General features: G+C 39.4%; 3 protein-coding genes across 3 annotated transcripts; 2 read left to right on the forward strand and 1 right to left on the reverse strand.

Annotated features, from left to right (window-relative positions):
* Nucleotides 1-1,845: 1,845 nt before the first annotated feature.
* LOC118430233 lies at nucleotides 1,846-2,789 on the reverse strand. Its single transcript, XM_035840942.1, has 2 exons — nucleotides 2,727-2,789; nucleotides 1,846-2,226 (listed from the first exon to the last, which is right to left on the reverse strand). Exons 1-2 carry the CDS (start codon nucleotides 2,787-2,789, stop codon nucleotides 1,846-1,848), a joined length of 444 nt encoding a protein of 147 aa, XP_035696835.1.
* Nucleotides 2,790-3,812: 1,023 nt separating this feature from the next.
* On the forward strand, nucleotides 3,813-5,868 carry LOC118430235 (fibrinogen C domain-containing protein 1-like). Its single transcript, XM_035840943.1, is given in 4 exon segments — nucleotides 3,813-3,828; nucleotides 4,600-4,724; nucleotides 4,828-5,092; nucleotides 5,627-5,868. Coding segments are annotated over 4 exon segments (648 nt in total).
* A 17,074-nt stretch (nucleotides 5,869-22,942) lies between these two features.
* On the forward strand, nucleotides 22,943-24,465 carry LOC118430236 (transmembrane protein 26-like). The gene is made up of 3 exons (XM_035840944.1): nucleotides 22,943-23,133; nucleotides 23,437-23,623; nucleotides 23,764-24,465. Exons 1-3 carry the CDS (start codon nucleotides 22,943-22,945, stop codon nucleotides 24,463-24,465), a joined length of 1,080 nt encoding a protein of 359 aa, XP_035696837.1.
* The last annotated feature ends 3,474 nt before the right edge of the window (nucleotides 24,466-27,939 follow it).

The raw sequence follows: 27,939 nt of genomic DNA on the forward strand, positions 1-27,939 counted from the left end.
TGATAAAAGGCTTCATACTATAAAGTTGTGCCTCAAAATTTGAGTTGTGCTTATTATTTCTGAGTTAGGCCGAGAACTTATTGATCACCCCTCGTACGAAGGCAGGAGAGCGTGCGAGCCGTGTCCAATAGGAGAGTTCAGCAGCACTCCGGGAGCAGCGTTCTGTCAGAAGTGCCCATCAGGACAAAGCAGTAAACCAGGATCATCTGACTGCAAACAACTATCAGGTGCATAAATGTGAAAATAATGTGGATTTTGAGCAAACTTCCATGAAAAAGTGATACAATGTAAAATATTTTGAGGTTCAGCGGCATCTCATTTTATGACATAAGTTGACATATGATCACATAAAATAACACTTCACATTTTTGGAAGGTGGCACAGATATTCAGGTTAAGGCCACAGCAAGTAAATTTTATGGATGATATCAGCACGCGCATTGATTTTCGCCTGATTTCAGAAAAAAAAACAAGATTTTCTTTTCTTCTGCAGAGATGGTCAACATGACGATAAAGTAGCAAAATGAGCAAATATATAGTGTTGTTTAATTGTACTTGTAGAAGTGACACTTAAGAGGTACCCAGGATTGTAGTTGTAGAAATGAAACTTATTGGATAGTTGTAAAATTGACACCAATATGGAAGCTATGAGTGTGGTTACCAACTTTGGTGGTGAGGACAGTCTACCACACTAGTGTCACTTTTACCACAGTTCATGTCTTAAATAGAGGAATGCCTTGTTGGCTCTGATGCCATGTTTTGCCCCTTTAATTCTTTTTACAACAGTCATCACAACGCAATGGTGCCTATTTTTGAAAATGTAGTCATCTTTTTTTTTTCACCCATCTTGTTTTTTTCGCCCTATCGCACTATCGCAATCTCAGCATGTAGTTATTAACAATGGATGTTTAATTAAAGACCAGAAATCTGGGCGCAGGGAACTAAACTATAAAAGACTATCTCTTACCAGCATGCCAGTTCCCAAATTGACTCCTCATGTAATCCCAACATTATAAATGACTTAGACCCTGCATGGGATCTGGCTACTAAGAACAAAGGCTTGTTGTTACAGCAGACGACAAAAAGAAATTTGCATATCAACTGACAATAAGATTTAAAAAGTCCTGTCCACAATTCTTCCAAGAAATCATTTCAGGCAAAGATAAAAGACCCAGATAGTTTCTGGAAGCATATAACCCAATGCAGTACAGTTCAGGTGTTCATGGTTTGTTTTCACAAAAGAGCTGGGCCATAATGTTGTAACAGGGCCTTTAGTTTCAAATCCTTGTTTGAACTAAAAGATCAGCCCCTGTCAGGTATGAACTACTATTTTGCAGTGTAGTAGACTTGGACTCCGTATGACTGTACAAAATGTATCTGGGTCAAAACACTTCCAGGCAGACCATGACCAGCTATACTTTTTAATTTTTTAAAGCTGACTTGTGAAGCTATACTGAATTGTGTGTAGTCATAAATTGTGTGTAGTCATACTTTAATTCATTATCTGTTCAAGACTCCTGGCTTTTTTTTTAATTATTTTGAAAACTAACTCCAATACTTGCTAATCTGTATTCAGATTCAGATTTATTGGTTCTTGGCATGGCAAATGACATTATAACTGCCACATGAAATGTGCCACGAATTACATTCCGTAAAATCCTTAAAAGTCAAAACAATTTACAAACATGCATAATCACATTTTGTTTAAAAACCAAGACGTTGACACTGGATTAAATATAACAGTGGCGGAGGGACAAAAATGGACACAACTATGTCAGCAAACAATAACGTACGTAAAATTTACAAGAAAAACGTAACTGCATGTATATTCTGTACAGACGCAGTACTAGTGACCTATCGCCACAGAGTCACCATCTTGATAGAGCAATTTCATTGCTCTAGGAACAAATGAGAGTTCATGTCTCTTGGTCTTACTCTTTGTCAGTGCCCGATAGCGCCCTTCGAGACGGAGGTTATAGCAATTGTTCTGAGGTGGGGCAATGAACTCGTTCAGAGGAGAACTACTGTCCTGGAGTGTGTTGCGCAAAGTACTGAGCGTAGCAAGGTCACGTCTACTGGACAGTGAAGGCAAAGAGTCCGCAGGAATTCCGATCAGTCTCAGACATCGCTTCTGAACTTTTTCCAACATGTCGGAGAGGTACTTCGGTAGCCCTCCCCACACAGGGCTGGCATACTCCAGTGAGGGGCGAATGAATGTCAGATAAATCTGGAGCAGGACATCAGTAGAGAGACCAGCCTTCTTTGCAGCCGCAAGGTAATATACACGTTGCGGGACTTCGTCAGCATGAAGTGAACGTGTTCATCCCAGGTAAGGTTGGCATTGATGTGTACTCCAAGTAGTTTGAAAGACGTAGTCCTCTGAATCACGTGACCAGATATTGTCGGATGAGGAGGGACAGGAATGTTTACCTCCTTCATTGCACTGATTACCATGTCCATTGTCTTTTTCCCATTTACCTTGAGAGTGTAGTCCTCCCCCCATTCAACAATGGAGTCAAGTGCCTTCTGTGTTTGACCAGGAAGTGACGCCATTAGCATTTCAGAGGTTGTCAGATCGTCCGCATATTTGACAGGAACAATGGGCCTTGGCAACCTTGCATCCAAGGTATTTATGCAGATGACGAAAAGCGTTGGTGACAGAATACCACCCTGTGGAACACCCGCGAGGACATCGTGGGACTTAGATACACAGGGGCCCCACTTTACCTTCTGTGTACGTCCTTCCAGATAGCTGCTGATGCTCATCCATAAGGACCGCCTGATGCCCATGTCGGCTAGACACATTAGCAGTTGACTGTGACTGATGGTGTCAAAAGCACGGGAAAAGTCGACGAACACAGCATGAACGTCCAGCTTCGGGTTACTGTTTAACGCTTCGTGCCACGATTGGAGGGTGTGTATTAGCGCAGTAACCGTAGACCTTCTTGACAGGAAGCCTGTTGAGACGGTGCGAGACCTCTGGCAGTGTCCTGTAGCAGGGCATCACGGAGCAGCCCTTCATACACTTTCCCGACGCAGCTGACAAGCGAATTTTGTCGGTATTCCGATGGGAAATGTGGTCGTGGCTTCTTAGGCACTGCTGTAACTACAGCCTCTTTCCACTGCAGCGGGAAAGAGGAGTCCTGGAGACAAGAATTGAAGACGTCACATAAAACAGGACCAAGTTCTTCATGATACTGTTTTAGTACCCAGGAAGGAATGAGGTCCGGCCCAGCGGCTTTCCTCCCATTGAGCCGGCGCAGTCTGGCCTTAACCTGCCCAATACTGAACGGTGTGGGTGTATTTTGCGAGAGCTTGTGCTCGACATCAGCCAGCGCTGGAACAGCACGGGTCACCTCACTCCACACAGAACCGAAATGCTCTGCAAGCGTGTCACACTCAATTTTCATCACGTTGATGTTGGGATTGGAGACATCCTCCTTAACAGAGTCCATCCCATTAGGGACTTGATTGACTTAAACCAGTGTCTTGGACTGGAGTTTTTCAGGTTAGCAACTTCTTTTTCATAGTACTGCCGTTTGGCTTGCTTGATATGCTTGGCCACAGAATTCCTTAACTTGGAGTACAGAGCGACGTTTCCGGAGCGGAATGCATATTGTCTCTCTGCAAGCAACTCCTTAATCCTCACAGTCATCCACGGTTTGTCAACGGTTGAAATCTTGACCTTCTTAACAGGTACAGCTTTGTCAAGTATTAGCCTGCCTCCACTGATGTGAACACCATGGTGGCTGGGAAAAAAACTGGGGGCTGGTAGTTTACTTTAGCCGATTTTATTGGGTGATTTATAGAACCATGGTCTTTAACTGCAGTACCTTAAGTAGCTGGTCCGAGGCACATTATCTAAATTGACCTTCGTTTTCTCAACTCCTACCAGCCTACCAAATTTCATCAGTATCCATCTAAGGCATCTCGAGTTTTGCCGTTAAGACACAAACAGAGAGAGACAAACAAGCCAAAAGATAATTTTCTGGTAAAGGTAGTAACCTCCCGGTAACAGTCAGACGTTACCTAAACTACAAAAAATACATTTTCTTGTTTATCTTGTTTAGCTTCCCCGGCCCCACAGAAAATTTATCTTCCAGGAAGAATATTATTTTCTCCCCAAGAAATGTTAGAAAAATGTGCTTGTCCATAGGGCAAGCAAATTTTTTCTTGTTAAGTTTTTGAGAAAATTTGTGATTTGTTTATTTGTATTTCTTAAAATGCCTTTTCTTGTTTATCTTGTTTTGCTTCCTCACAGAAAATTTATCTTCCTGGAAGAAAAAAAAAAACTTTGTATTTCTTAAGAGTTGAATCTGGTTAAAAAAACAAGAATTTCCAGATTTTTTTTTGGATTGTAGCAAAAAATAAGATTTTGCTTAAATGTCTAAAAAAAATTTGCAGTTTCTCGTTTTGCTTGATTTTTTGTTTTTACATTTCTTCCTGCAAGAATATTTTTTCTTCATACAAGAATTGTCCTTGGGATAAGCGAAATAAGAAAAAAAATCATTTTTGGTAGTGTAGATGTTCTACAAACTTATGATTATGTTATAACCGTGAGGATAAAACTAAAAAAAAAAAAAACTGCTATCTACCCCAGACTGTCAGGATATCTTCGTCATCGACGAGACCACGCCCAGCGGCGTGTACACGGTGGATCCATAGGACAACCTGGGCAGCTTCTCGGTCTTCTGCGATATGGACACGGACGGCGGCGGCTGGACGGTAAGTCTGGCCATTAAATAGTATGTCCAATTCGGCTACACTTATGCACGTTATTCTGTTATGGCATATCCTAGAGTTTTAGCTTGTTTTCTTGCTCTTAAAGTTGTTCCAGAGACGCCAAGATGGAACAGTGGACTTCTACCGAAACTGGAGGGACTACAAGAACGGCTTTCCTTCCAACCTGACCGGCGAGTTCTGGCTGGGGAATGACAAATTGTACCGCCTGGCCGTGCAGAAAGACTACCAGCTCAGGGTGGATATGGAGGATGTGGAGGGGAACACGGCGTACACGGCTTACAGCATGTTTTCCATCTCGCCTGAATCGCAGAACTACATACTCCACATCGGGTCCTACAGTGGTACTGCAGGTGAGGTATTTGTCAGTTGCAGCAATGATCTTGAAACGATATTGTACATAAATTGAATCATATGACCCTGCCTTTGAATTGAATTTAAATGTTCTAGGTAGATTGGCAAAGATAAATATGGTAGATTCATGTCTCCAAGCTTTTATCAATACATACATACATAGTCATACTCTATCGTGTTATTTACAGTATTAACAAAGTTCGGCTTTCAGTGTGCATGATGTAAATGTATTGTATAAATGTTTACGGTAAAATCAACATTTTTTTTTTCATTTGCGCGTACCAAATAAGTAAGGGGTACTTTGTGAATGGTAGAGTGGCGTTATATCGAAAGAAAACATCTATGGCATAAAATCGGGGAAAAAGATATTAAGCCAAAGATGTGCAATTGCTTATAGAGACATGGATATCGGAGATAAGCACCGTTAACCAGTCATAGCTTATTTTAACTTTCATATCCCATGATAATTTAAAGATAATGCAAGACACGTGAATCACGTGTTGCTTGTATCAATATATTTGTCCTTTTCACAGGGGATAGCCTGTCGTACCATGACGGGAAATCATTCAGTACCAAGGACAGAGACAACGACCACAGCTCTGACAACTGTGCTCAGAGGTTAAAAGGTGCGTGGTGGTACCTTGCTTGTCACTTCTCCAGCCTAAACGGACTGTACCGCCTGGGGTTTCACGCGAACAACATGGACGAGGTCAACTGGTACGGTTACAACTACTCCTTGAAGCGCACGGAGATGAAAATCCGGCCAACTCCATAACTTCACACATTATATTGCATTGTTAATGCCATTGGAGCTGATATTAAATATATGTAAAAGGTTAGCTGTTAATCTCAGTATCGATGTTTTGATATTATACATGTATGCCTATGTATCTTGATGACATATACCCGTTTGTGAAATACAATATCGACGTCATTCCTACAACAATGTGATCAACTAGCAACTTCCATTACTTTCAATTTACTTTAAATCGTACGCTTGAAGCAAAAGAATACGATCGGAAGGAAGGTTTATTCTGAAATAATGTTGAAATCTATCATTACCTCTAAGACTTGTCTCTTTAAGCAATATAAAAGATAATTCTTATTGAATTACTTGTCTTCATAGTCCCAATAACTTCTTGAATGTTGTTATGTCCTGAATCTAATTTTTGGTTATTCTACATTTTTGGAAAGATGCGAGTCTAGGAATAGTGATTATGTCGTAGAAGTAAACGTTGCACCCATAGAATATGCATATGGCTTTCTTTTTTATAATGATACTTATTATTACGTCAGTAGATATAGGCACACAATGTCCCTTTGGTCACAGATAAAACCAAGTTTATTTACCAGAATGTTCTGACAACATCCGAATTCGAGTTTTCCGGAAAATTGGAAGATATCAAGTCTTTTATTGTGACTCTGTCGTAAAGGTAGACGCCGTGCCAAGTAGTTTTGCTATTTTTATATTTTCTCTGGAAGTACGTAACATTACAAGTATAGTCTGTACAGTCAAGTCGTTGGAATAAGCCATTTCAACACCTTCTAAACACATAATTGATCTTGGTTATTGAGAATGATAAAATTAGAGCACAATAGAAATACTTCACCCTTGCAGTAATACACATCGGCCATAGTTATTAAAGATGCAGTTGAAAACCAGTTGGCTGTACAGCAGTGATGACATCACATTCTTATCACCATAAAGGTTCTCTTTGGTAATTTCCAAGCCCGTGCATGCCTCCATTTTATATTTGTCCTTTCTTGGGCATCATATGTATCTCTTTGGTAGTTTTTTCTGTTCCTTTATCATTTTTAGATAAAAGACTGAGATATCCGTAGACCCACACAACTAGCACAGACTTACAGCCATCTTAAATGTACAAAAGCCTGCTAATGATTACCTTTTGTGGTGTTCTTCAGAAAGGTGAAACGAATATGTGATAAGCGATCAGATCTGTCAGAGTCAAATACATATTTCAGATATGAACTTCATAGGTTGTGAACATATGAACAGCAGAGTAGGTTGTGAGCACATGAACAGCAGTGTAACTTGTGAGCACATGAACAGCAGTGTAGCTTGTGAGCACATAAACATCAAAGTAGGTTGGGAACACGTTAACAGCAGAGTAGACTAGCCAAGGGAGCACATAGATAGCAGCCTGGGTTTGGAGCACATAAACAGCAGAGTAGGTTGGGAGCATATAAACAACAGAGTAGGTTGAGAGCATATAAATAGCAGAGTAGAGAAACAGTCTTTAAAGCACATCAATACCAAGCTCATATTTTAAAAAACAGCACACATGTATCTCAAGCATGCCCATTTTATGTGTCACACATGCACACATCTATCTGCATATTGAGATTTTGAGAATGTAGATGTTCATCATTGAAACCTATATCAGAACGTAATATTCATTTCTTTGATCAAACATATACCCACATATCGATAGGTTAAGGTAAGTAAATCTTAGACCCCAGTTTTGTACAGTCGAAAATCTAATAATTTAATAGAGGAAATACTATCTGTACCCTTTTAGTGGATGCCCATGCATATTCTAATAAAGCAAAATTGCAACTGTTAAATGAGCTTCTGTGTTTAATATCGCACCAGTGTTACATGTCAGATAGGTGTGTAAGTATTTGACATGAAAATAAAGAAACTGGCACATATTCCTATTGGAGTTCAGTCTATTTCAGTTCCTCCTCTTGGAGGTGACACCAGTGTCTCCATATGTTCCTGTCCAGTATGATTACACGGAGGTCGTTGGTCTGCAAACCTGTATCCTCCAGCAGTGGTTTCCTGAGTGTGGCCAATGGACGACCACGCCTAGGCCAACGCGGCTCGTTTGGTTCTAAAAGCAAGACCTCTCCTGCCATTTCCTCATGGCGCACCACGTGCCCTCTCAAACGCAATCTTTTACTGCGGACAATCGTCACTTTTTGCGGCAGGGACCATAAAGTTCTTTGTTGGAGATGTGGCTTCTCACTCTTCTCAGAAATTCACTCCTATTTGAGTAAAATAGAATTGATAATGTGAATGTAATAATATATAATAAGAAGACATGTGGTGTTTAAGTCTTAATCATTGATTTTATACAAATATCTATACATGGAAATAACGGTTTACATGCAGAAAAAGATGCCAGAAGTAACCACTTATTTCTCAATATATCAGCTTCGAGTCCGTGATACAAGGCTAGGCCCCGCCTTATGGCAATGTCTAATAGGCACTATTTCGAGATAATACATTAGGTATAATGACTGATTATTAGTTCGTTGATAAGTGCACGTGCACAGTGCATTTGGTGCTCGCTGATCTGCTAGACTGCAATGTGTAAGTTCACTGTTAGACAGTCACGATTAAAATTTTTCATTTGAAATGCAGTCTAAAAACAAAGTTTTATTAAATGTTTACACTATTCATTGAATCCTTTTTACCTGTTTCATACACAACTATATTTCTGTGACCCTACGATTACCAGCTCATGTTTAAAATTGGGTATGTATGTATGTATGTGTGTGTTGTGTGTGTGTGTATGTGTGTGTGTGTGTTTGTGTGTGTGTAGAAGTATAAGTATATATATATATATATATATATATATATATATATATTATCTGTACAAGGTACAAATTGTAAGCCTTGAAAATACCAAAGCGGCAATACTAACATTACAAAGTTGGGCCAAAAGTCATATTTTTACGAGCTTGAAGCATCCTATTGCTTTCATGCTGCCAAAGCGCTGAAACTAATTTTACTAAACATTTCATAACCATTTATAAAAAGGCAAAATGTGGGTCTATACAGGTCTTGTTTAGTTTTGACGAAACGTTCGAAGGTGTTGCAGTGACACAAGGTATGCCAAATTCCGTACTTAAGAGATGCGAAAATTGAGGATAATGGCCGGAAAATTTGATTTGCCTGTTACCATTGCAACAAGGAGTTTTGATCTAAAATTCTATATTCAAGTTGAACATGCTGCAACAATGATCTTCTCCAGCCGTTTACAACGGATTTGTACTGTTCCAACAGTGTGCTTACATGTAATGGATGCTTTAACTAGTAAAATCCATTTGTGTTAAACAAAACCAACATTTTACAAGTCGAACGGAAACATCTCCTTATTGGGAATCTGCCTAATTCCGACCTACATGCTAAATCAAGACTTTTTCTAGATTCCAAGAATATATTTTTGCAGAATTGGTTGTGTGTAACTTCGATCGGAGATGTTCTAGTATCGTTTAACCCTCAATCCACCATACCTTTTTTGCGACGTAGATTACCGTATGGAATCAGGACCGACCACATAATGTTTTGTACGAACATATATTTTTTGGTTACACCTTTTGTGATTTGTATAATTTTATTAATCTTTGTGGGGCAGTTTGGCATGATTAAGTGAGGATAATACTAGCTCCTTATCATAATTTATGCAATGGTAATGGGAACCACATTTTGCACTAAAGCTGCTCAGACGGGGATGTTTTTTTATGCCTGAACCAAGTTTATTGTTGTATAGTCCCTAAATGGCTTATGCTAGGGCCATCAAAACTTGGTCCCCTTTATATCTTCATAGCAAACAATTTAAGTGCATAGAAAATGTTCATCATTTCTCATGTTACCATGGCAACGGAATTCTGACAGGCATATTTACTATGACATTTTCTAATTTTGGCTTAAACATTCAAATTTAAAGGTTTTCTTAGCAAACCACACTTGTTCATGACATGAAATTTAACGTAAATTTTATGGTTGAATATTTATAATTTATACAAATTTCATGACGTCATAAGCCAAAATCCAAGATGTTGGCCAATTTGATCAAGATGACGTCATGGCGTCGTCATATAACATGATAATGACACAAAAGTCGTTACCATAATTTTTTTTTCACATGTACATAATTCCCTGAACATTTCGTGATCATACGATAAGTAGTTTAGGCGTGGGTCTCAGAAGTTTGTTTAAAAAATGCTGGGGTCAGCTTTAACCCCACTGGATCATACATACACTTTCTAGGATAACTCAATCAACAATGAGCCAATCTTGATAAAAACGTATGAGAAGTTATAACTTAGACTTAGACTTAGCAGCTCCCACGTCGTGCGACGCATGAGGCAGTTAAAAAGATTCCAGCCCGCTCTGTCTACAGCCAGTCTCATCGCATCCTTCCATCTCTTGCCAATTGGCAGGAGATCTCTGTCAACTGTCTGCTGCCAGCTCATTTTTGGGCGTCCCCTCCGTCTCCGACCTTGAGGTTTCCACTTAAGAACTTGGTGCGCAAATCTCTCGGGTGGGAGTCGGACCACATGTCCTAGCCAGTCAACCGACCGATGATGGAGGACACTGGTTGTTGCTTGTTTGTGTTCTTACGTCTTTGTTTGAGTCAAAGTCACTCCATTTGATCCCCAAGATCTTCCTCACGCACTTGCTGTCAAAGGCGTCAAGCTTCTTCTCATGGCTGGTTTTCAGATTCCAGTTTTCGGAACTGTGCAGGAGAGTGGACAGGACGTTGCTGTTGTAAAGGCGTAGTTTTATTCCAAGGGAAAGTTTGTTACACCTCCAGATCTTTCCCAGTTTGTTGAATGCTGCTGAGGCCTTTCCAACCCTACAGTCCAATTCCTTATCTATTTCCCCGTTGTTGTTAATAGAGCTTCCAAGGTAAGTGAAATTCTCAACCACTTCTACTTCATCCTGAGCGATGAATACAGCTGTTGCTGGTGGGCGGGCTCCTGACAACATGTTCTTGGTCTTTTTCGTACTGATCTTAAGGCCAATACTAGCTGCTGAGGAACCTATGTCACTCACTACCGGCTGGAGCTCTTGGGTGGTTTCTGCTAGGGCGGCGATGTCATCTGCAAAGTCAAGATCCGACAGCTTCTGTTCTTGTACCCACTGTATACCCTAGAAGTTATACGACATATATAAAAACAAACTCATGGGAGGAAATTTGTTTTCAACCAAAAAGTCCTAATGGCACATATAAATATACGTCTGGGGTCAGTTTTGACCCCGAATGGTGGTTTGAGGGTTAATTCCGCAGTACTCCCAATATGGTTATACCTGAGTTGTTGGTATTATCGGTACTTCTTGATTTTGACAAAATGATGTCAATGAATGAGCGCATGTAAGCAATGAATTATTATTTCAAAAGTAACAAATTGTTTCTTAGATCTAATCAAATTAAGAAAAGGGTTTTATTTACCACGAAAACCTTAAAAACTCGTTATAAAAGTCAAAATTAATACAATATGTAACATATGATGAATGATGGTGAATGTAACATAGGTTAAAAAAACCGTTGCCAGAGCAACATAAAAAGCAAAGTTTTAAACCGTTAGCGTTGCAACTAAAAAAAAAATTCTGCTTTAAAAGCCACAGCTTCGATGGACTGGAGTTGATGGTTTGTAATCACCAGGGTCTTAAACGCCATATTATATTGCAAGTTGGGACCGCGTGGCGCAGCGGCAGGATTTTTGCCTCGTGACCGAGAGGTTGCGGGTTCGAATCCGTCTGCGTGTCACCGATCTTGTGCCCTTGGGAAAGGCACTTTACACGGCTTTCCTCACTATACTCAGGTGAAAATGAGTACCTAGCTTCGGCTAGGGCCGTCCCTCGGATAGGACATTAAATGGAGGTCCCGTGTATGGGGAGAGTCACACCCAATGCACGTTAAAGAACTCCCACACGTGCGATGGTGCGGTGTGAGATGGAGCAAAACCATTCTGTCTGGAGTTGGTGATTCACTTCAAATCACCCGGATGGAGGCCTGGCGAACCTCCATTCCGTATCAGCCACACGGGGGGCAGCATAACCCCGCCGTGCCGTGTGTAAGCGTGTGCGAACATGCGCAGGGATAGTCCTTGGTAATAGCCCCTGGCTAGTTGGGCAACCCTGGCTGTTTGTTAACAGTTGAACAAATAAATAAATAAAGTACCTTCTGGGTATTTGATCTTATGACTATTAAGGTGGTAATATTCAACACAACATTCTTATAAAAAATCATCGGCTAATATGACGCAATGAATGTATCAAACACGTCCCAATTTTAATTGAACAAGTGCTTCTGAAAAAAAAGCTGCCATTTTCGCCTTCTAAAAGGATTTTTGTGGTGGTCAGTTGAGGAGTACATCATGATGGGATGCGATGTATGTAAGATGTAAAATTGTTAATAAAGATGAAATCATATATATCATTGAATGGCACAAGGCCTGGCTTTGTAGTGGAAATCCTTTTTCTTGTGTAAATATAAGTAAATTTTGTGTCAAATATGACAATTTTGATAACTTGCCAGTTCAAGATTGAGAAAACGTAGAAACAGACTTGTTTCAATTTAAGTAACATTATCTTCTCTTTTAACATACGTCACTTTAACGTCGTGGATGTTTGAAAATAAAAATAAAGAAATCACAATCCTGTGTTTCTATGTTCTGGTCACAAGACGAAAGAGTTGTGTATATAAGATGAAGCGAGAAACCTTCTGAAAAAAATGGCCGCATATTTTAGAAAAAAAAGCTGTATGTTAAACAAAATCACATGAAAAGTCTTGAATTGGTCTCTTTCTGTCAAAAGACATTGTATGGTATTTGTTAAGCAAAGAAAAAAGAACTTTGACATCACTGGGAGTCGAACCCACGCATGCCGAATCTGACTGCGTTTGGAACGCCCAATCTTATCATTAGACCACTCGGTCATCGTGCAACAGTTACGCACTCAAGGCTTAGAAGGCTGCTAAGAAGTGTTGCGTTAAATTGACCTACCAAACAATACATAGAACGAACCGCTTCTATCAAGATTCCTCACAGGAACTTGCGGCCCCTGGATCTAAAGAGACTGAGCTACGGAACCTGGGATAACAGTTTTGCGATTTTCATATTACATATATACAGTGAAAGCCGCTTAATTGCACACCCAATTTGCCAGCGAATTTCGTGCAAATATCCGGCGTGTGCGATAATGCGGAGTTAGTCATTTGGACCGCATCACCACGGGCGGAGGGGCCGAGAGGTGGTATGGGAGGTAGTACAACTCACAGTTTATTTACGTGTTACAGTAGTGCTGTACCTGTTGTGCTCCGGACGTCATATACATGTCTTCACGAAACATCGTACTGCAATGCACTTGAAATCGAAACTAAAAGTAAGTTACTGTATACATTATGTAGCTTCCTGATCACGAAACTAAAGCACTGCTCCACCGAAGGCGAGTGTTTTGTCCGTCTGTAGGCCCGAGTCGCTGTGTTGTCTCCGACTGGCTGCCAAGAACATAAAAACCACTGCATAAGTATTTCCCCACGACCCTAATAACGTAATTAGACAATGGGCAGATAGAGAACATTTGTTATTGAGTATGTCATAGCAAGTTGTCTGCCAAATCGTAATGCCGGCTTTGACGACCTTTAGCGGGCGGGCGTCTCTTTATGGTGCCGACCCCAGAATATCGCTTTCTTTTGATCCCAATAACAATTTCATATATGTTGTCATTATAGCGACTTCACAAAGGCCGTTATCGGCTTATTTGTACCGTGTCTGACGATTTTTAGCACGCATTTTCAGTCAATTTGTCGACGATGTTTGACAAATTTTCGTGCAATTATCCGGCGTTGGTGATTTTTGTCGTGCAGATAAGCGAAGTCACTAACAACGGAGTGAATGGGAGACGGTTTGGGATTTGGGGATTCCGTGCAATTACTCGAAGTGTGCGTTTATCCGAGGTGCAATTAACTGGCTTCCACTGTAGAATAATTTCGCCAACGTCATGGCAACGTCGCGGGCACGGGAATACATTCGTGCGGACCGGACATTATAAACACCGCTGTAAAATGTTTGTAGATTTTAAAGCTCGTCTTTTTTTTGGTAAATTACATATAATTGTAAATACTGTATACTTTTGTATGTGTGTTAAAAATAAAAGCAAAAAAGACACGAGCAGAAGAGAAGCCAATATGTTATATATACAATGCATAGTTCAACCACAAGCGATTGTTTTTTAACATAATTTATGCATGTATTATTTTATCGGTGATATATTTAATTAAAGAGCTTTTAAACACTTTTCGTTTAATTATTTCTGTTTTAATACATATATTTTGTATTAAAACGGCGAAAATGGAAAAAAAACATAACTCTATAAATATTCTAAGACTTGCACTCCGTCTAAAATCCGGTAGATGGCGTAATTTTTGTAAATTTTTTCGTCGACAGGAAGTACTACAATTCGAGGACGTTAGACACTTAAGCTTTACGATATGGTGTAGCAGAAGACATTTCTTCCTTGATCATTTATTTAATTCATAGTGGCCAGGGTATACGTTCCAAAACGCTGACAATTCTAATGCTCTAGTATGAATGAGAAGGTGTAATAACACATACAGGGTATATAGCTTATCCATTGACACGTCAAAATAGCATGCACCCGTCGCCATCTTGACTTCGGTCCACAGGCATATTCGACACTGTTTGTTTGTTTGTTTGTTTGTTTGTTTGAACCTTTATTTATTAATGATAAGCTTAAATAGGCAAATCTTTTCATTGAGGTCATGAGGAAGGTAACAGGCAATTGACATAGGTTATCTCGCAATGACTTTTCTAAAAGAAAAAAATGCAATACTAAAATTGTCCAAACTCGACGGTTATATAGGCCTAGGGTTGCATTTGCTAACATGATTATATACATTCGAAATGATTGTTGTAATATTGAAGATATACAGAATTTTGTTTTCAAACGCCCCTCCTTATTCTTGATGATAGTAACGTTGGCTTCCGCTGTTTGTACTATCTTAGCAAAAAAAGGAACAACAAAACAGTGGTTTTAATATTGTGTTGCCAGTTGTAACGAGGAGGGTGAAGGGTTCATGAACAGTATGGATGCTTTTCTTATTCAAGTATGGTCTCTAGATGAATGTGTTAAAAAATTCATTGATGAAAACTTGACCAGTCTTTGGCAACTAGTGATGGAGCGCCGTTAGTTCAAGCGCATAAAAAAGCGGGCATCTTAGGGCGGCCCCCGTTATAGAGGTACAGCTGGAAAAAACAGCTAATGAGTGTGTAAAACGAGGCCCGTCTATCCGCTGTAGGTTTTGTAGCATATCAGTTCCATATATCAACAGGGCAAAGGGTATCAAAAAACCTTGTGTAACACCGTTAGAAACATTAGCGCGTAGAAATAAAAGATACGAAAGAAAACAAAAACTTTTTCATTGAGAACCACGCATTTCTATGTCGCATAATGCCAAATGGATCACGCTTGAGCAGCCAAATCTGCGACTTTTTCCTGAAATTTCTCAAAATTTAACCCTCAAACACCCGAGTGGGGTCCATTTTGACCCCACGCGTACATTTTGAAGTACCATTTGAACATTTTTGATCTGAAGACAAAATCCTTCCGTGACTTTTTCACTCAATATGTCTTATACCTTCTCCTACGTTTTCGCAAAGATTGGTACAATAATGTGGAAATTATAAAGAACGTTTGTGTTCAGTCCCTCTGGGGTCCAAACGGACCCCAGCAAAAATGTGCAGTTTTCAAAACAAACTTTGGAGGCTAAGTCCTTAACCACCTACAGTATGACTACTAAACTTTCAGACAATACTAGGAATGTAAACTTAAATCATCACAAAAATTTCTGTGTCATCAACATGTAATGTGACGACATTATGACGTCATTTGCTTAATCAGGGCGGCCATCTTGGATTTTGACCAATGACGTCATGAAATTAGCATAAATTATAAATTTTAAGTCATGAAAATTACATTGAATTTCATAGAATTTTATTGTTGTCAGAAAACAGGTGTAGTTTACCAAGAAAACCTTGTCTAAATTGAAACTGTCAAATTTTGGCAAAAATATGCCTGTTAGAATATGGTTGCCATGGCAACCCCCAAAAATGATAAACTTACTTTATCGACCAAAGACTTTTGCAAACAATATTTTGTGATAAATTACCAAGTTTTGTAGCTTTAGCTCTAGCCGTTCATGAGTTATGCGACATAAATGTTGCTGAGGGCCTCAAAATTCCCCTATCTGGTCGAAACAGGTTTAGTGCAAAACGTGGTCCTTCTGAACCTTTGCATAAATTATGATAACGAGTTGGAATTAGCAACACTTTAACATCTCAAAATCTTTCTCTTACATTGACGAAGCAATGTATATACAATGATCGCCGATAAGAAATGGTACTGTGATTTTATGAACAAAACATTTTGGGGTCCGTTTGGACCCCACTCGGTCATTTTAGTCGCAAAAAAAGGTCGGGTGCTTGACGGTTAAAAAGATTCTAATTTTTCGTGTAGCTGCGGAAATCGGTTGCTGTAAGGAAAATTACTATTTATGGCCCTATGAATGTATTTTTCATGTTTTCTTGATTTCATTTTGCTTGCTAATATTTTTGTTTCAGTCATGCAAATTCAATAAACAAAACGGGTAAACACACTCACCAGAGGGCTTCTTTGTAGTGACTCACAGTCCTTATCGCTTTATCATCAGCTACAGCGATATATAGTTCTCCGTAGACAGAGTTCGTTTGTATTGTCGGTTGACCGTAATAAATTATTCAAAACACAGCACGAACCATGTCGCAGGAAATTAACACCAAGCTTTCATGCATTAATATGTCATCGTTCAGTGGTACTTTGGAAGTATAGTGATGGGGTGCTTGTCTGTCCAAAGATGTACTTGATAACGATATGATTGCTATTGTTTACAGCAAAAAGCAAATCGGTGTTCTTTGCATGCCTTTTTTTTAACATAAAATTTCTGGAGCACGTTTGTCAACAACATCAGACAAATGCGTCAGGTTCCTGAATAGACATAAGACCACCACGTTGAGTGCGGCGATGTCTCTTTGCTGCAATTTGGTTTCTGATATTGACTTAAACATCTGGATTTATTTTATAGTCGTTTTCAGATAATATATATTAAGTAACGTGATGGGTTTTCAACATTTTATTGGTATTACGTAATGGCGGGCGTATCAAGACTTTTCATTCTTTTCCAAAATCTGTCTGCTCGTAGAGAAAAACAAAATTTGTAAACCGTCACAAAACTCTTTAATACATAAAAGAAAAATGCAGCCATACCCGAGACTCATCGAGGTTTGCTTCGTATATCTATATCTCTTTCTTTCCCAAGACACGCTGGGTATTTTTTCATTGTACAGTACGAAAACAAAGTTTTACATTGATTTTACAAAACCGGAGAAATATGTTGAGAGTGAAAATCGCGTCCAAAATGTTTGTAGAAGAAAAAAAATACCCAATTCAGACGAGAGGGTCTTGTGCCAACTTTTATGTCTTATAATGCCCAAACGATGACGTCATAGTGACGGTATATTACGTCATAAAACAATAAACTTTCTTAGGATCCTTCTAAGAAGTGGACCTTAAAGCCTTTCCCCCGGTCCCAGATTAACCAAAAACGGTCTGAATAGTGTTAATTTACACCTGGCAGACAATAAAGTGATGTGATATGCGGCTAAAATGCGTATAGCTCTGTTCGGAATAGAAAATTTCCGTCTCAAGTTATCCATGTAAAATGATAGTCCTCTCGACTATAGGTTTCAATCTTGCCCTGGGGAGGACAGAGTTTCAAACAAGCACTTATGAGGAAGGAGCTGCCAGCCGTGCTGTAGACGGGAACACAGATACAAACTTCCCTGCTAGTTCCTGTTCACACACTGCTTTAGAAGATAACCCAACATGGTGGGTGGATCTCGGCCAACCTTATATGATCGTTAGGTACGTATTCACAAATATACAATATGTTGAACTTTATATATCAGAAATTGCAGTAAATGAGAGAAAAAAATCAACTCCACACAAACGGACACAACCCTAAAGCAAACATACGTTTCCAAAGTATTATGTGGTTGATTGCACGGGGAGGGGGGCTTGATCGCAAGCGTCTGGAGCGAACTGCCATTCGGCGACACTAAGGTTACCTCAAAACGACTGTCATTGCCCTAGGTGCAGCCAAGGAACTGTAGGTGTTAAACCACTCACGTCACTAGGGTCTGGCTCTCTCTACCAAAGTAACTGTATCTCCAACACGTCACAAGTGTTCAAACGCTTATGTACTTTGCCTAAAATCCGGTAGGTGGTGCGTTTACGTTCAGTTCGCCCTCTAGCTTTAATCTACCGCCTCTGGGCGATGGCGTCAGGCACCTTAGCTGTGATGTAAAATAAAGCATTCTTTTGTTTCATTAATTACTTAACCAAAGTGGCCAGATTAGACATACAATGCACTAGAATAATAGAGATACAAAGGTGAACAAAGATCAAGGCAACACATGGTCGCTCATCCCTTGACACGTCAATCTACCAATATGGAGTCGCCATGTTGACCTAGGTCCCAAAGCAGTTTGTCATCAACAGAACATTGACAGAAGTTGTCTTGTCAGGACGTGAGCAAGAAAAGTGAAGGAAACAAAAAGACTAAAATCGTCCGAAATTGACAGTTATGTTGACTAACTTTGCTAACATGATTGTATTTGAAATGTTGGTGTTTTTATTGAAGCTATTCTTGATTTTCTTGTGAAAACAATACTGACGTTTACGGTAATCAAATCTGCTGTTTTCACTACGGTAGCAAAAAGCAACAACGGTGGTTTGAATATTGTGGAACCGCCAATGAATCACGTGTTTCATGTTTGACCAATCACAGCGCAGGTCCAAAAGCACGTGGACAAAATAATGTGAGTGACTGTTGGTAGGGAGTACATCAATTTCAACCAATCACATGTCGTTGATAAGAATGACGTTTACACCTATTCAAGTAGACCATAGATCACCCAGTTCGTCCGTACATTTGGGGAAAGGACAGCTCGCTGCCACAACCGACTTCGTCGACAGCAAAACGCACTTGTAAGTTCTATTTAGTTCATAAGCACTTTTTTTATTCATTAGACTTTGTCTGTACGTTGAAATATTTTCTGCAGATGAAAAATATCAAAATTGTCAAATTTGTTGAATGTGTGTATTTCTTTTAGGGAAGTGATCAAAAGTGCATATTATGAAAAAATTGCATCTAAAACCCCAAACTTTCTTAGAATGCCAGTGTTCCTCAAGAAGATTATTAGATTTTATACTGCTACCGAGTCCACCATGTAACTTCATAAAACTATCAAAACTTCTTGTAACTGTTCGAAAGTAATCTCCAAGCAGATCCTACGGTGCCATAAGATAGTATCATAGCTGGCCACGGAGTGTAGCTGGCTAAGGGAGTCAAACGGGCACCACACGGGAAGTTTGATACTATACATTACGCACCGTGGATCGTGTTGTTGATTAGTTCGAAATACATTTTCAACACCACAGCCCTGCCCTCTTTTACATATTACGACATTAGAGAACTCAGGTGGACGAAGCTGGTGCGGTTAGACATGGATGTCGCTGGGGTGATTCTTGCGCTTTGTGGATGAAATAGAATTTTTTACTTATTCCCTAATCTTGTAAGGAATCCACAATTTGAATGCCAACGCTGGCTTAGTTGAGTAAAAAAGCTACACATTTTCAATCATTATCTTGGTAGACAATGTTCAGGCTGTGGTGGATACATTCATAAATCACACCTGTCATGTTTGACCAATCACAACGCAGGTCCGCGTTGTACCACGTGGACTAGAACAAATGATATGTGCGACTGTTGGTAGAAATTACATGTATCTTGACCAATTACTACCGTTGATAAAATGACGTTTAAACCTACCCATTTTAATTATAGGCTGATCATCCAGTTTGTATGTACAGTCGGAGAGAAGACAGAGTGCTGGCATAACCGACTTCATCGACAACAAACCATAGCTGTAAGTACCTATCTTGTTTATAAACATTTGCTATTACACTAGTCAAAGTCAAAGTCAAACTATTTTTACACGATACTGTATTTTTCTTGCAGGTGAAACATTTCGAAATAGATAATTAAGCTGTTTAGCTGTTCCTTTTTTTCTGGAGGGAAGCATGAAGAGTTTATAGTTTATACTTTTTCTATATTTATAAATAGAGTTCATTTTTTAAATTAAATTAAGCTCAGTTTGTCGCAGGTGTGAAAATATTGCGTCATTTTTGCCACCATAGTATTGCCTTTTTTTTTTGCATTCGAGACCCCAGGGGGGCTAAGCCGGTGTGGGTCGGTAAGTAAATAATGGCATGGCGCCTGCCTAGAACATAAGTTATACGTTGACGCGTCAGGGTTTCAGGTTCTTGTGGTACACACTAATAGAACAACATTGGTGTAGCGTAATGGTACTAAGGCAAATCGATGAGAACTTTTTTCAGATTATTACGTGTTTTTTTGTCCTAAGATGTCCACCACAGGAGAACACTCTGGCGTTGTTTTTTTTTTTTACATGTTTTCTTGTCTACGTCACGATCGATGCTTTCCTGCCTAGGCTTATACCTATTTACTCAGAGGAGCTCATTTTAAAACTTAAGCATAGTTATTATATATACATATAACAGGAAGATTTTAAATTAAGACAAATCACACCACTATGTTTTGCGCTTAATATAACAGACCTATAATTAGAAACGTCGAGTTTTTGACTAGTTGAATTATGGTTTTAACATTACCTTGGCTTTTCTACCTTGTTGTTGGTCAATTTCAAAAGTACAAATGTGAAAAGTGTTGATCTATGTGCCCTTTTGGATATTGTGGACTATTGGATTTTCTGCAATGCCCTTTTGATGAAAACTGTACCAATTCGTATCAATGCTAAGGCTACCACGTGACATCTTTTAAGGGTGTATATATATGTACACATGTGTGAAACAATTTGTGACGTTATTACTAGATTAAAAATAACGCTCATGACACAAAAGAATGATTTGACAACAGAATTTATCTTAAACACGAAATACATGACTTCGCGAATGAAATTTGTTTGAAATCCAGCATACACCAAGTCGACTTGAATGGTCCCTGCTCATGGAGAAATCACTGTGCTAGTTGTACGCTCTTACGTTTGCGATCTCTGCGCTCGGTGTGTGTCTATTTTCGGCTCTCGCTGCCCTGGTTGCGCTCTTTTGTCGTACTTGGTCAGCGTTTATGAATCGCCATCATTGGCGCTCACACCACGACTGTTTTAAACCATTTTTGTAGTTATTGCGACTATCGCGATACCCTTGCACTCACAATGCGACCTTGGTAGTGCCCTCGCCCTCGACGGGTGCTCCGGTTAATTTTAGATAGAGAAGCGCGGTAATAACCCCGTCTCAGTGCAAAGGGGTATAGAAGTTTTTAAGGGTATTACACCTGTTATGCCGCAGCTTGGAGAATAAAGGGTTAGAATGTTTACGATGTGTTGTTGGCCGCCTCACGGCCTGTGTGTCATCAAAATATGCCTTTTTTTTATCAACTTTCCGGACAAAATTGCATTTTCAAGGTAGTTTGTGTGATTATGTTAGATTTTGCTGTGAAGTTTAATTATGCGTGTTAATTACCGCTAACTTCAGCGCACCTTACACGGTGTGAAAGGGCGGGAAGGGTCGTGGGAACACCAGACATCTTCTGAACAACAATAGATTAGATGGTATCGCAGAAACCATTAATATTAAACCTGTCAAAGTTGACATCCTTTAATTATTTAATCGTACATGTGAGCCCCTTACGTCAGTATAACTTGCATCGTGGGAACGGGCAAAACAGATCGTGAGAAAAAAACAACAACTACACACTGCACACAATGATACGGGTAGGCATTAACCACATACATATAACGGAAAAGTTGAAATTTCATGGTCGTTCATGATTATTGTTGAGATGTTATAAGAGTTGCCGGAGCAGGTCTGGAAAATTGTCAAAGGGCTATTATAGATGAATTTTAGACAGTAACACTGATTTTAACGAGGTCGGTACATGTTTTGCCATAAAAGAAAATTTCATAAAAGAACTTCATATTTTGTGTAGCCGTAAGTTATATTTGTGTATAATTACAAAAGTGAATTTTGACATTAGGGCTTCCTCTACAGTTTTTGCCATTTTGATTTTTGATAACCTAAATGACTTTTAAAGTTAACATACAAACGTCCTCTTTATTTTTTTCATTAATTACGACCTACAAAATTCTGGTTGATGTCATTGTCAATACTCCATTTGACAATATAAAAAGTACAATTTTTATCGTTACTTTACGTTTCCTTCCCCATTATATAACTTTGAGGTCACTGGTCAGGAATTAGTGATTATTCGGCTGATAAAAGCGCAAATTTTCTTGACCAGTCTGCATTATATGTTTCATAATTTTTTTTCGCAGTGTACATTACACCACGAATATACATTTTCTGATGTACAGAATAAGAGTTATCTATTGTTGTTTTGTAACACATACTAGCAAACTATTTACCATCCCACGAAACTGTCTGTCAGATTTTCAATTAAACGTCAGTACTAGAAAAATGCAGAATTGATAGATATTTCTAATGGACATGTCACTACATTATTCCACCATACAAAACTTCGCTCCATGGAGCAAATCAACGCTGATAGCGTATTTCCAGTGTCAGATTATATTTGCCGAACAATAGATTTACGACAAAAAATCGGGAGCATTGTGACGCATTCATGTCCGCTGCCAAAGTCACTTTCGATCGTAAGAGTACGACAAGACAACTTTGATATCATACGGCAACACGTGAACACGCATGAATTGGCATCGCCCTGTTTTCGAATTTTGACTATCAATTAAAGGGAAATGACTGAAAACATTCAGTTATGAAAAGGTTTAACTACGTTTAAACCTTATCTGTGTTCCAAAGGTGACAAGTCGCGACCCCTCCTACAACTGCCCGAGAGCTGACCCAAGAATCCTATTCAAAATCGTTTACCAAACTCTACGTCGAGACCACCAGAGCCATGGAAGCGTGTGTGATTTTCAACGCTGTTCTGACCCGCCTACTTTTCGCCGCGTTCGGTGTCCTGTGTATCTGGAGGGTGTACAACATACGTGGGACCGCTACAACATGGCTGCTGATGCTGGCCGAAGCTGGGCTTTTCGTTGAAACACTATTCACACTGATCGCCAGGAAAGGGAAGGAGTGGAAATGGTGAGTATCGAAGTTATATTATATCACCAGAAGTGTTAAATGTTTTCATTACACTGAAACAAAAACAAAACGTATTAACAATAAACTCTTACCCCTACAATGTCCACCGTTGCTCAGATCATTATGATCTTCCTCTTGCTTTAAACCTGTGTCTGAATTCCGTAATTTTAACATTGTTTGAAAAATGTACGCGATAAAACAAAAAAACATTATCCCTTAAACATATAATCACTGTATCTTTCAAGTGCCAAACGTATTTGTTAAACTGATTTTTTAATTTACTTTCATCATTACCTTCACCAGGTTTTCTCCCTGTGTGCTGTTTTACCTGTGCTGCACCATACCCTCCATCTGGTTCCTGGAGATGGACGAACTGAAACGACGCCTAGCGGACGGGTCAGAAAAGGAGGAGGCATGCAGAAACATGACTGGCAACGTCACAGAGGAGGAAATGGAGGGCAGTGTAAATCTGCAGTCATTTGGGATTGATGTAAGACATTTATATGCAAAACATGATTTTCCTTTTTACTTTCAAATTTTCAATTAAGTGACTATACAGGAATGAAATTACAATTAAGTTCAATATAATACAACTAGTAATGAATAACTCCGTAAAATTTCGTTTCACAGGCTGAGATTACAATCGAGAACTGGGTCGGTGCCTTGGAACAGATAATGGTCATGCTCCTCGTCATCGGGAGGTGGCTGCTTCCAAGAGGAGACCTGACACGGGACGAGTTGTCACAACTCCTACTGGCCTACATCGCCATGGCTGCCGACATCGTGGAGCTGTTCCAAGTCTTCGAAGAAGAGAGGGTTGGAAACAAAAGCCGAGTCGTCTACGCCGCACTCGCGCTCTACACATGGAGCCTGCTACAGTTCACTATTGTCCTCACCGCAGCCAGAGCCAGGAAATCTCGTCCGGGTGCCATACGCACTGCCGAGGGTACCTTGCCAAAGAGTACCCTAGGACCTGACGGCCAAAAACAGCCATCAGAAGAAGACAAGGGTGACAAAACGCGCAGACACCGTGGCACCATGCAAGAAGTAGAAGCGAGGAATCTGTCCCTCTGCGGCTGCTGCCACCCTGACGTCTTCGCAATGGTCACCACCATCGTCATGCAAGACGGGCCGTTCCTGGGGTTCCGGCTGTATCTGATCTTCTACGAGCGCGTTCTTACTCAGGGCGTCCTCTTCTTCGTCGGGAAGAACACGCTGCTCATCGTGCTGCAGATCTACCGCATCGTCATCATCTGTACCGGAAAAGAGGAAACAAACGACCCCGCAATGGAGCGGGAGTTAGATGAAGTTGCCACAAATGACGGAATTTAACAAGAACACGGAACCCAGTGATGACCAGGAAAATCACAGTATAGGCCGGATCAGTTTTAAACTGCCGGGTAAGATCCTGGCCTCAATCTAGCTTACTTATCCCAAGGGCACCAGATGGAGTCATAGATTATAAAAATATGGTGACTTGTTAGGAATGGAATTTGTATTTCTTGAGGAGCTTATGTTTATTAATATACCTGTTTTGCGTTTTTTACTATCATCCAAACAAACATGACACACTTAGTTTCGTCAATGGATGTAACGACTTTAGAGTTGATCAGGAAAATAATATTTAATAATATCACCTGATGTACATGTTTCAAGGTAAAGTATATGTTTTTCTTAATGCCATGTAGTAGCGGAACTATCATGAAGAACATTTTTTTAGAAAATATATTGTCAAATAGAATTAGTGATTTCCCTCGAGCATCCAAACGATGGTTTGTAGTCCAAAATGTATGCATCTTTTTCTAAATATAATATTTAACACAAGTAAATGATATACGCATAAGTCATTAACTTGACAGTTATCTCCATGTGTCGCTATCTTATTGTTTCCCCAAAACTAGGTGCAATTTAAGTTCGGCATAAGGGAGTACCGATATAACGAGGATAGTTCATAAGGTAATGTTATGTAAAGTTCATGACGTATAGATATAGAAAGTGCATTTTGAATCAAATATGATGATTAGAACATAACTGTTACGGTTTTGTTTAACGTTTTACGCCGAATTTAACGTAAGTATTTTTAGTGAAAATGTAAATACATAGAGTGCTGCATCTTGAACTACGCATGAGCTGTCATCACCCAGAACTGTTCATAGTGATGCTACATTGGATTATATTCATATGGTGTCATTTTCTTTCAACGAAGAATAAAGAACCGGATCATTGGTACTGACCGTCTCCTGTGACATATTCCTTCCAGCTGAGTGACTGTCGAAGGCAGGAATGACCAGAGTGTCTATTGGATATTAAATAATAGACACTTTCCTTCAACGTAGTTTTGTCGCTTCAAAGAACTTTAACAGAAAATGCTACATGTCAAAATGATCGTTAATAAGGATACTAAAGACACCCGCATGTGATACTTAAATGATAAAAGCAATGATACCTGGGCAGCCTTCAATATTAAATATGCCAAGCATCACATAAAATTTACATAAAATCTGCAAGTTAAACGCTTATTTATCAGACGAAAGCCTATATGATAGAAGTCGTACATATGATGTAGAAATCATCAATACGACACACACAGGGTGGTTAGATGGATGCCTTTTCCAACAAAGACCTGGAATTTGTGACCCTAATACGTTTTCAAATTGTAACCTTTTTAAGGCTACCCTGCAACTTATTGTGGAAATTCCAGGTGCTTTGTCCCAAGTAGGCGAAATATTGCGACTTTTTTTTATCGCCACACTACAAATCTTGTCATTATGACTCCATGGAGTCTTAAAACGGCTTGCTAATGTAAGGTTACGCAAATGTTTACAATAATGCCAAACAAGTTTTTGCCAAACAAGTTCATTTTAATCGATCAAACGATTGAGATTTTCTCATAGACATGGTCAATGGCTAAGATCTAAGTCTTAAAGGTGTTCTACTGAGTTTTCTGGCAATACAATTTTTTTTATATGATGAACTTTATTGCTCGACATGTGTACATGGTACAATGTATAGCAAGACTTAATATCCTAATTAATATAACAAGAAGGGCTTACACAAATCTTTGAATAGTGTTACAATCGAGTTGGGCTATACATGAGTTTCATTACTCTTTCTAGTAGCAAAGCAGTCTTTGATGTATTTGCCGATCTTTGCATTATGGGTGTTGTGGCATCCAAAGTTATATACAAATCTGTATGTAGCATCGAGTCTCTTAAAATCTGCTGTACTGGATTCAAGAAATGTAAGTTAAATCAACCCTATGGTATTGCATACTAATATTCTATGAGTGATGTTACAGCATTTTAAGGTGACCCACACGCTGTATCAATTTAGTTTTTAGACGTTATTGTGTCTCACATCGTAGCATTTCGTACAGAGGGAAAAGTCACAAGGGGTTTTGTGGATGAAAAAACTGTCCTGCATGACAATAAACCATGTGATATCTTATCCTATCCAGGTGTATATGAATTATATAATAACGTCAATGTAAAGATCGTTGACAATTATGATCATTAAGACAGTTCTACGTGAATCCCTTGCGGCAGTGCACCCTGAACCGTGGGAACCGTGCATAAAATGCTGTGTGTAGGGCAAAAGTAAACTGCCTAACAATAAACAATGTGACGTCTATCTTGGCAATCATCAATCTTAGCTTGCCGATAATTAGAATCCTTAAGTAAGTTCCACGTGAATCTTTCACACCTGTGCACCTTAAACCGTGGGAAAGGCCATAAAATGTCGTGTGAACGGCCAAACTATCCTGCGTAACAATAGACCCGATGATGTCTTGGTAAACATTAATATTAACTCTGTCAAAGCCGCTGTCAATTAGGGTCCTTGAGAAAGTTCCGTGTGGGTTTCTTACATAAGTGCACCCTGAGCAGTGGGAAAGGCCATGAAAGGTCGTGCGAACAGCAAAGCTACCCTACTTAACAATAGACCAGGTGATATCTTGGCAACTCTCAATTTAATTCATCGATGATTGGTAACATTAGGAGAGCTCCATATGAATCTTTCAGTGCACATTAAACCACGGGAAAGGCAGTTCAGGGCGTGTGAATGATAGAAGTACCATGTGCTACAAAGGACCAGTGGGTATCAAAAAAACTGTCTTTTCGATTTTTAGACACTTCAGTAATGATTTTTTTTGAGCGTCACAGGTTTCCTATTCAGACATAAAAATGAGTTTTGGAACAAAATGTTTTGCAAAGTATTTATAGGATTACATAATTTTTAACGAAGTTGAACACAAAAAAAGTAGTTTATCCACTCAAGCAATTAACTTGCAATTAACAAGCTGTTTGTCGTTCGTAACTCGCCAGAAATGAAACTGTGCCTTACTTAACATTTAGAGACTTTTCTTTCTATTTAGTTTTGCTTCATTACTCTGTTTGCATCCAACCAAAACTATTATTCTGAAAGCCATAAGTTCTTCTGAAAAGTCTCAGTTTAAACATAGACTTGTCGGTAAGGACTACATAAAGTCTGCAAAGTTTGACATATGATAGTAAAATATGACTTGTCCCTGTTTAGATAAAGACTGTGCCCAATAAACGATACACAGATGATTAAGAAACCATTCATACAAAACACACAACAGTAAGGCAGATAATGCGAGGGACTATAAATAGAACGTATATCAAACATGACCAATCACAAACCTCCATCACTATGACGTTTACACCTGTTCATGTATTATAGGCTGAGCACCCGATTCAGTTGTGCAGTCGGAGAGAGGCAGTTTGCCGGTGTAGCCGACTTCGTCGACAACAAAACATACCTGTAAGTACAATTGTTGTTCATATG

This window comes from Branchiostoma floridae, chromosome 14, assembly GCF_000003815.2.
Source record: "Branchiostoma floridae strain S238N-H82 chromosome 14, Bfl_VNyyK, whole genome shotgun sequence".
Taxonomy (NCBI): Eukaryota; Metazoa; Chordata; class Leptocardii; order Amphioxiformes; family Branchiostomatidae; genus Branchiostoma; species Branchiostoma floridae.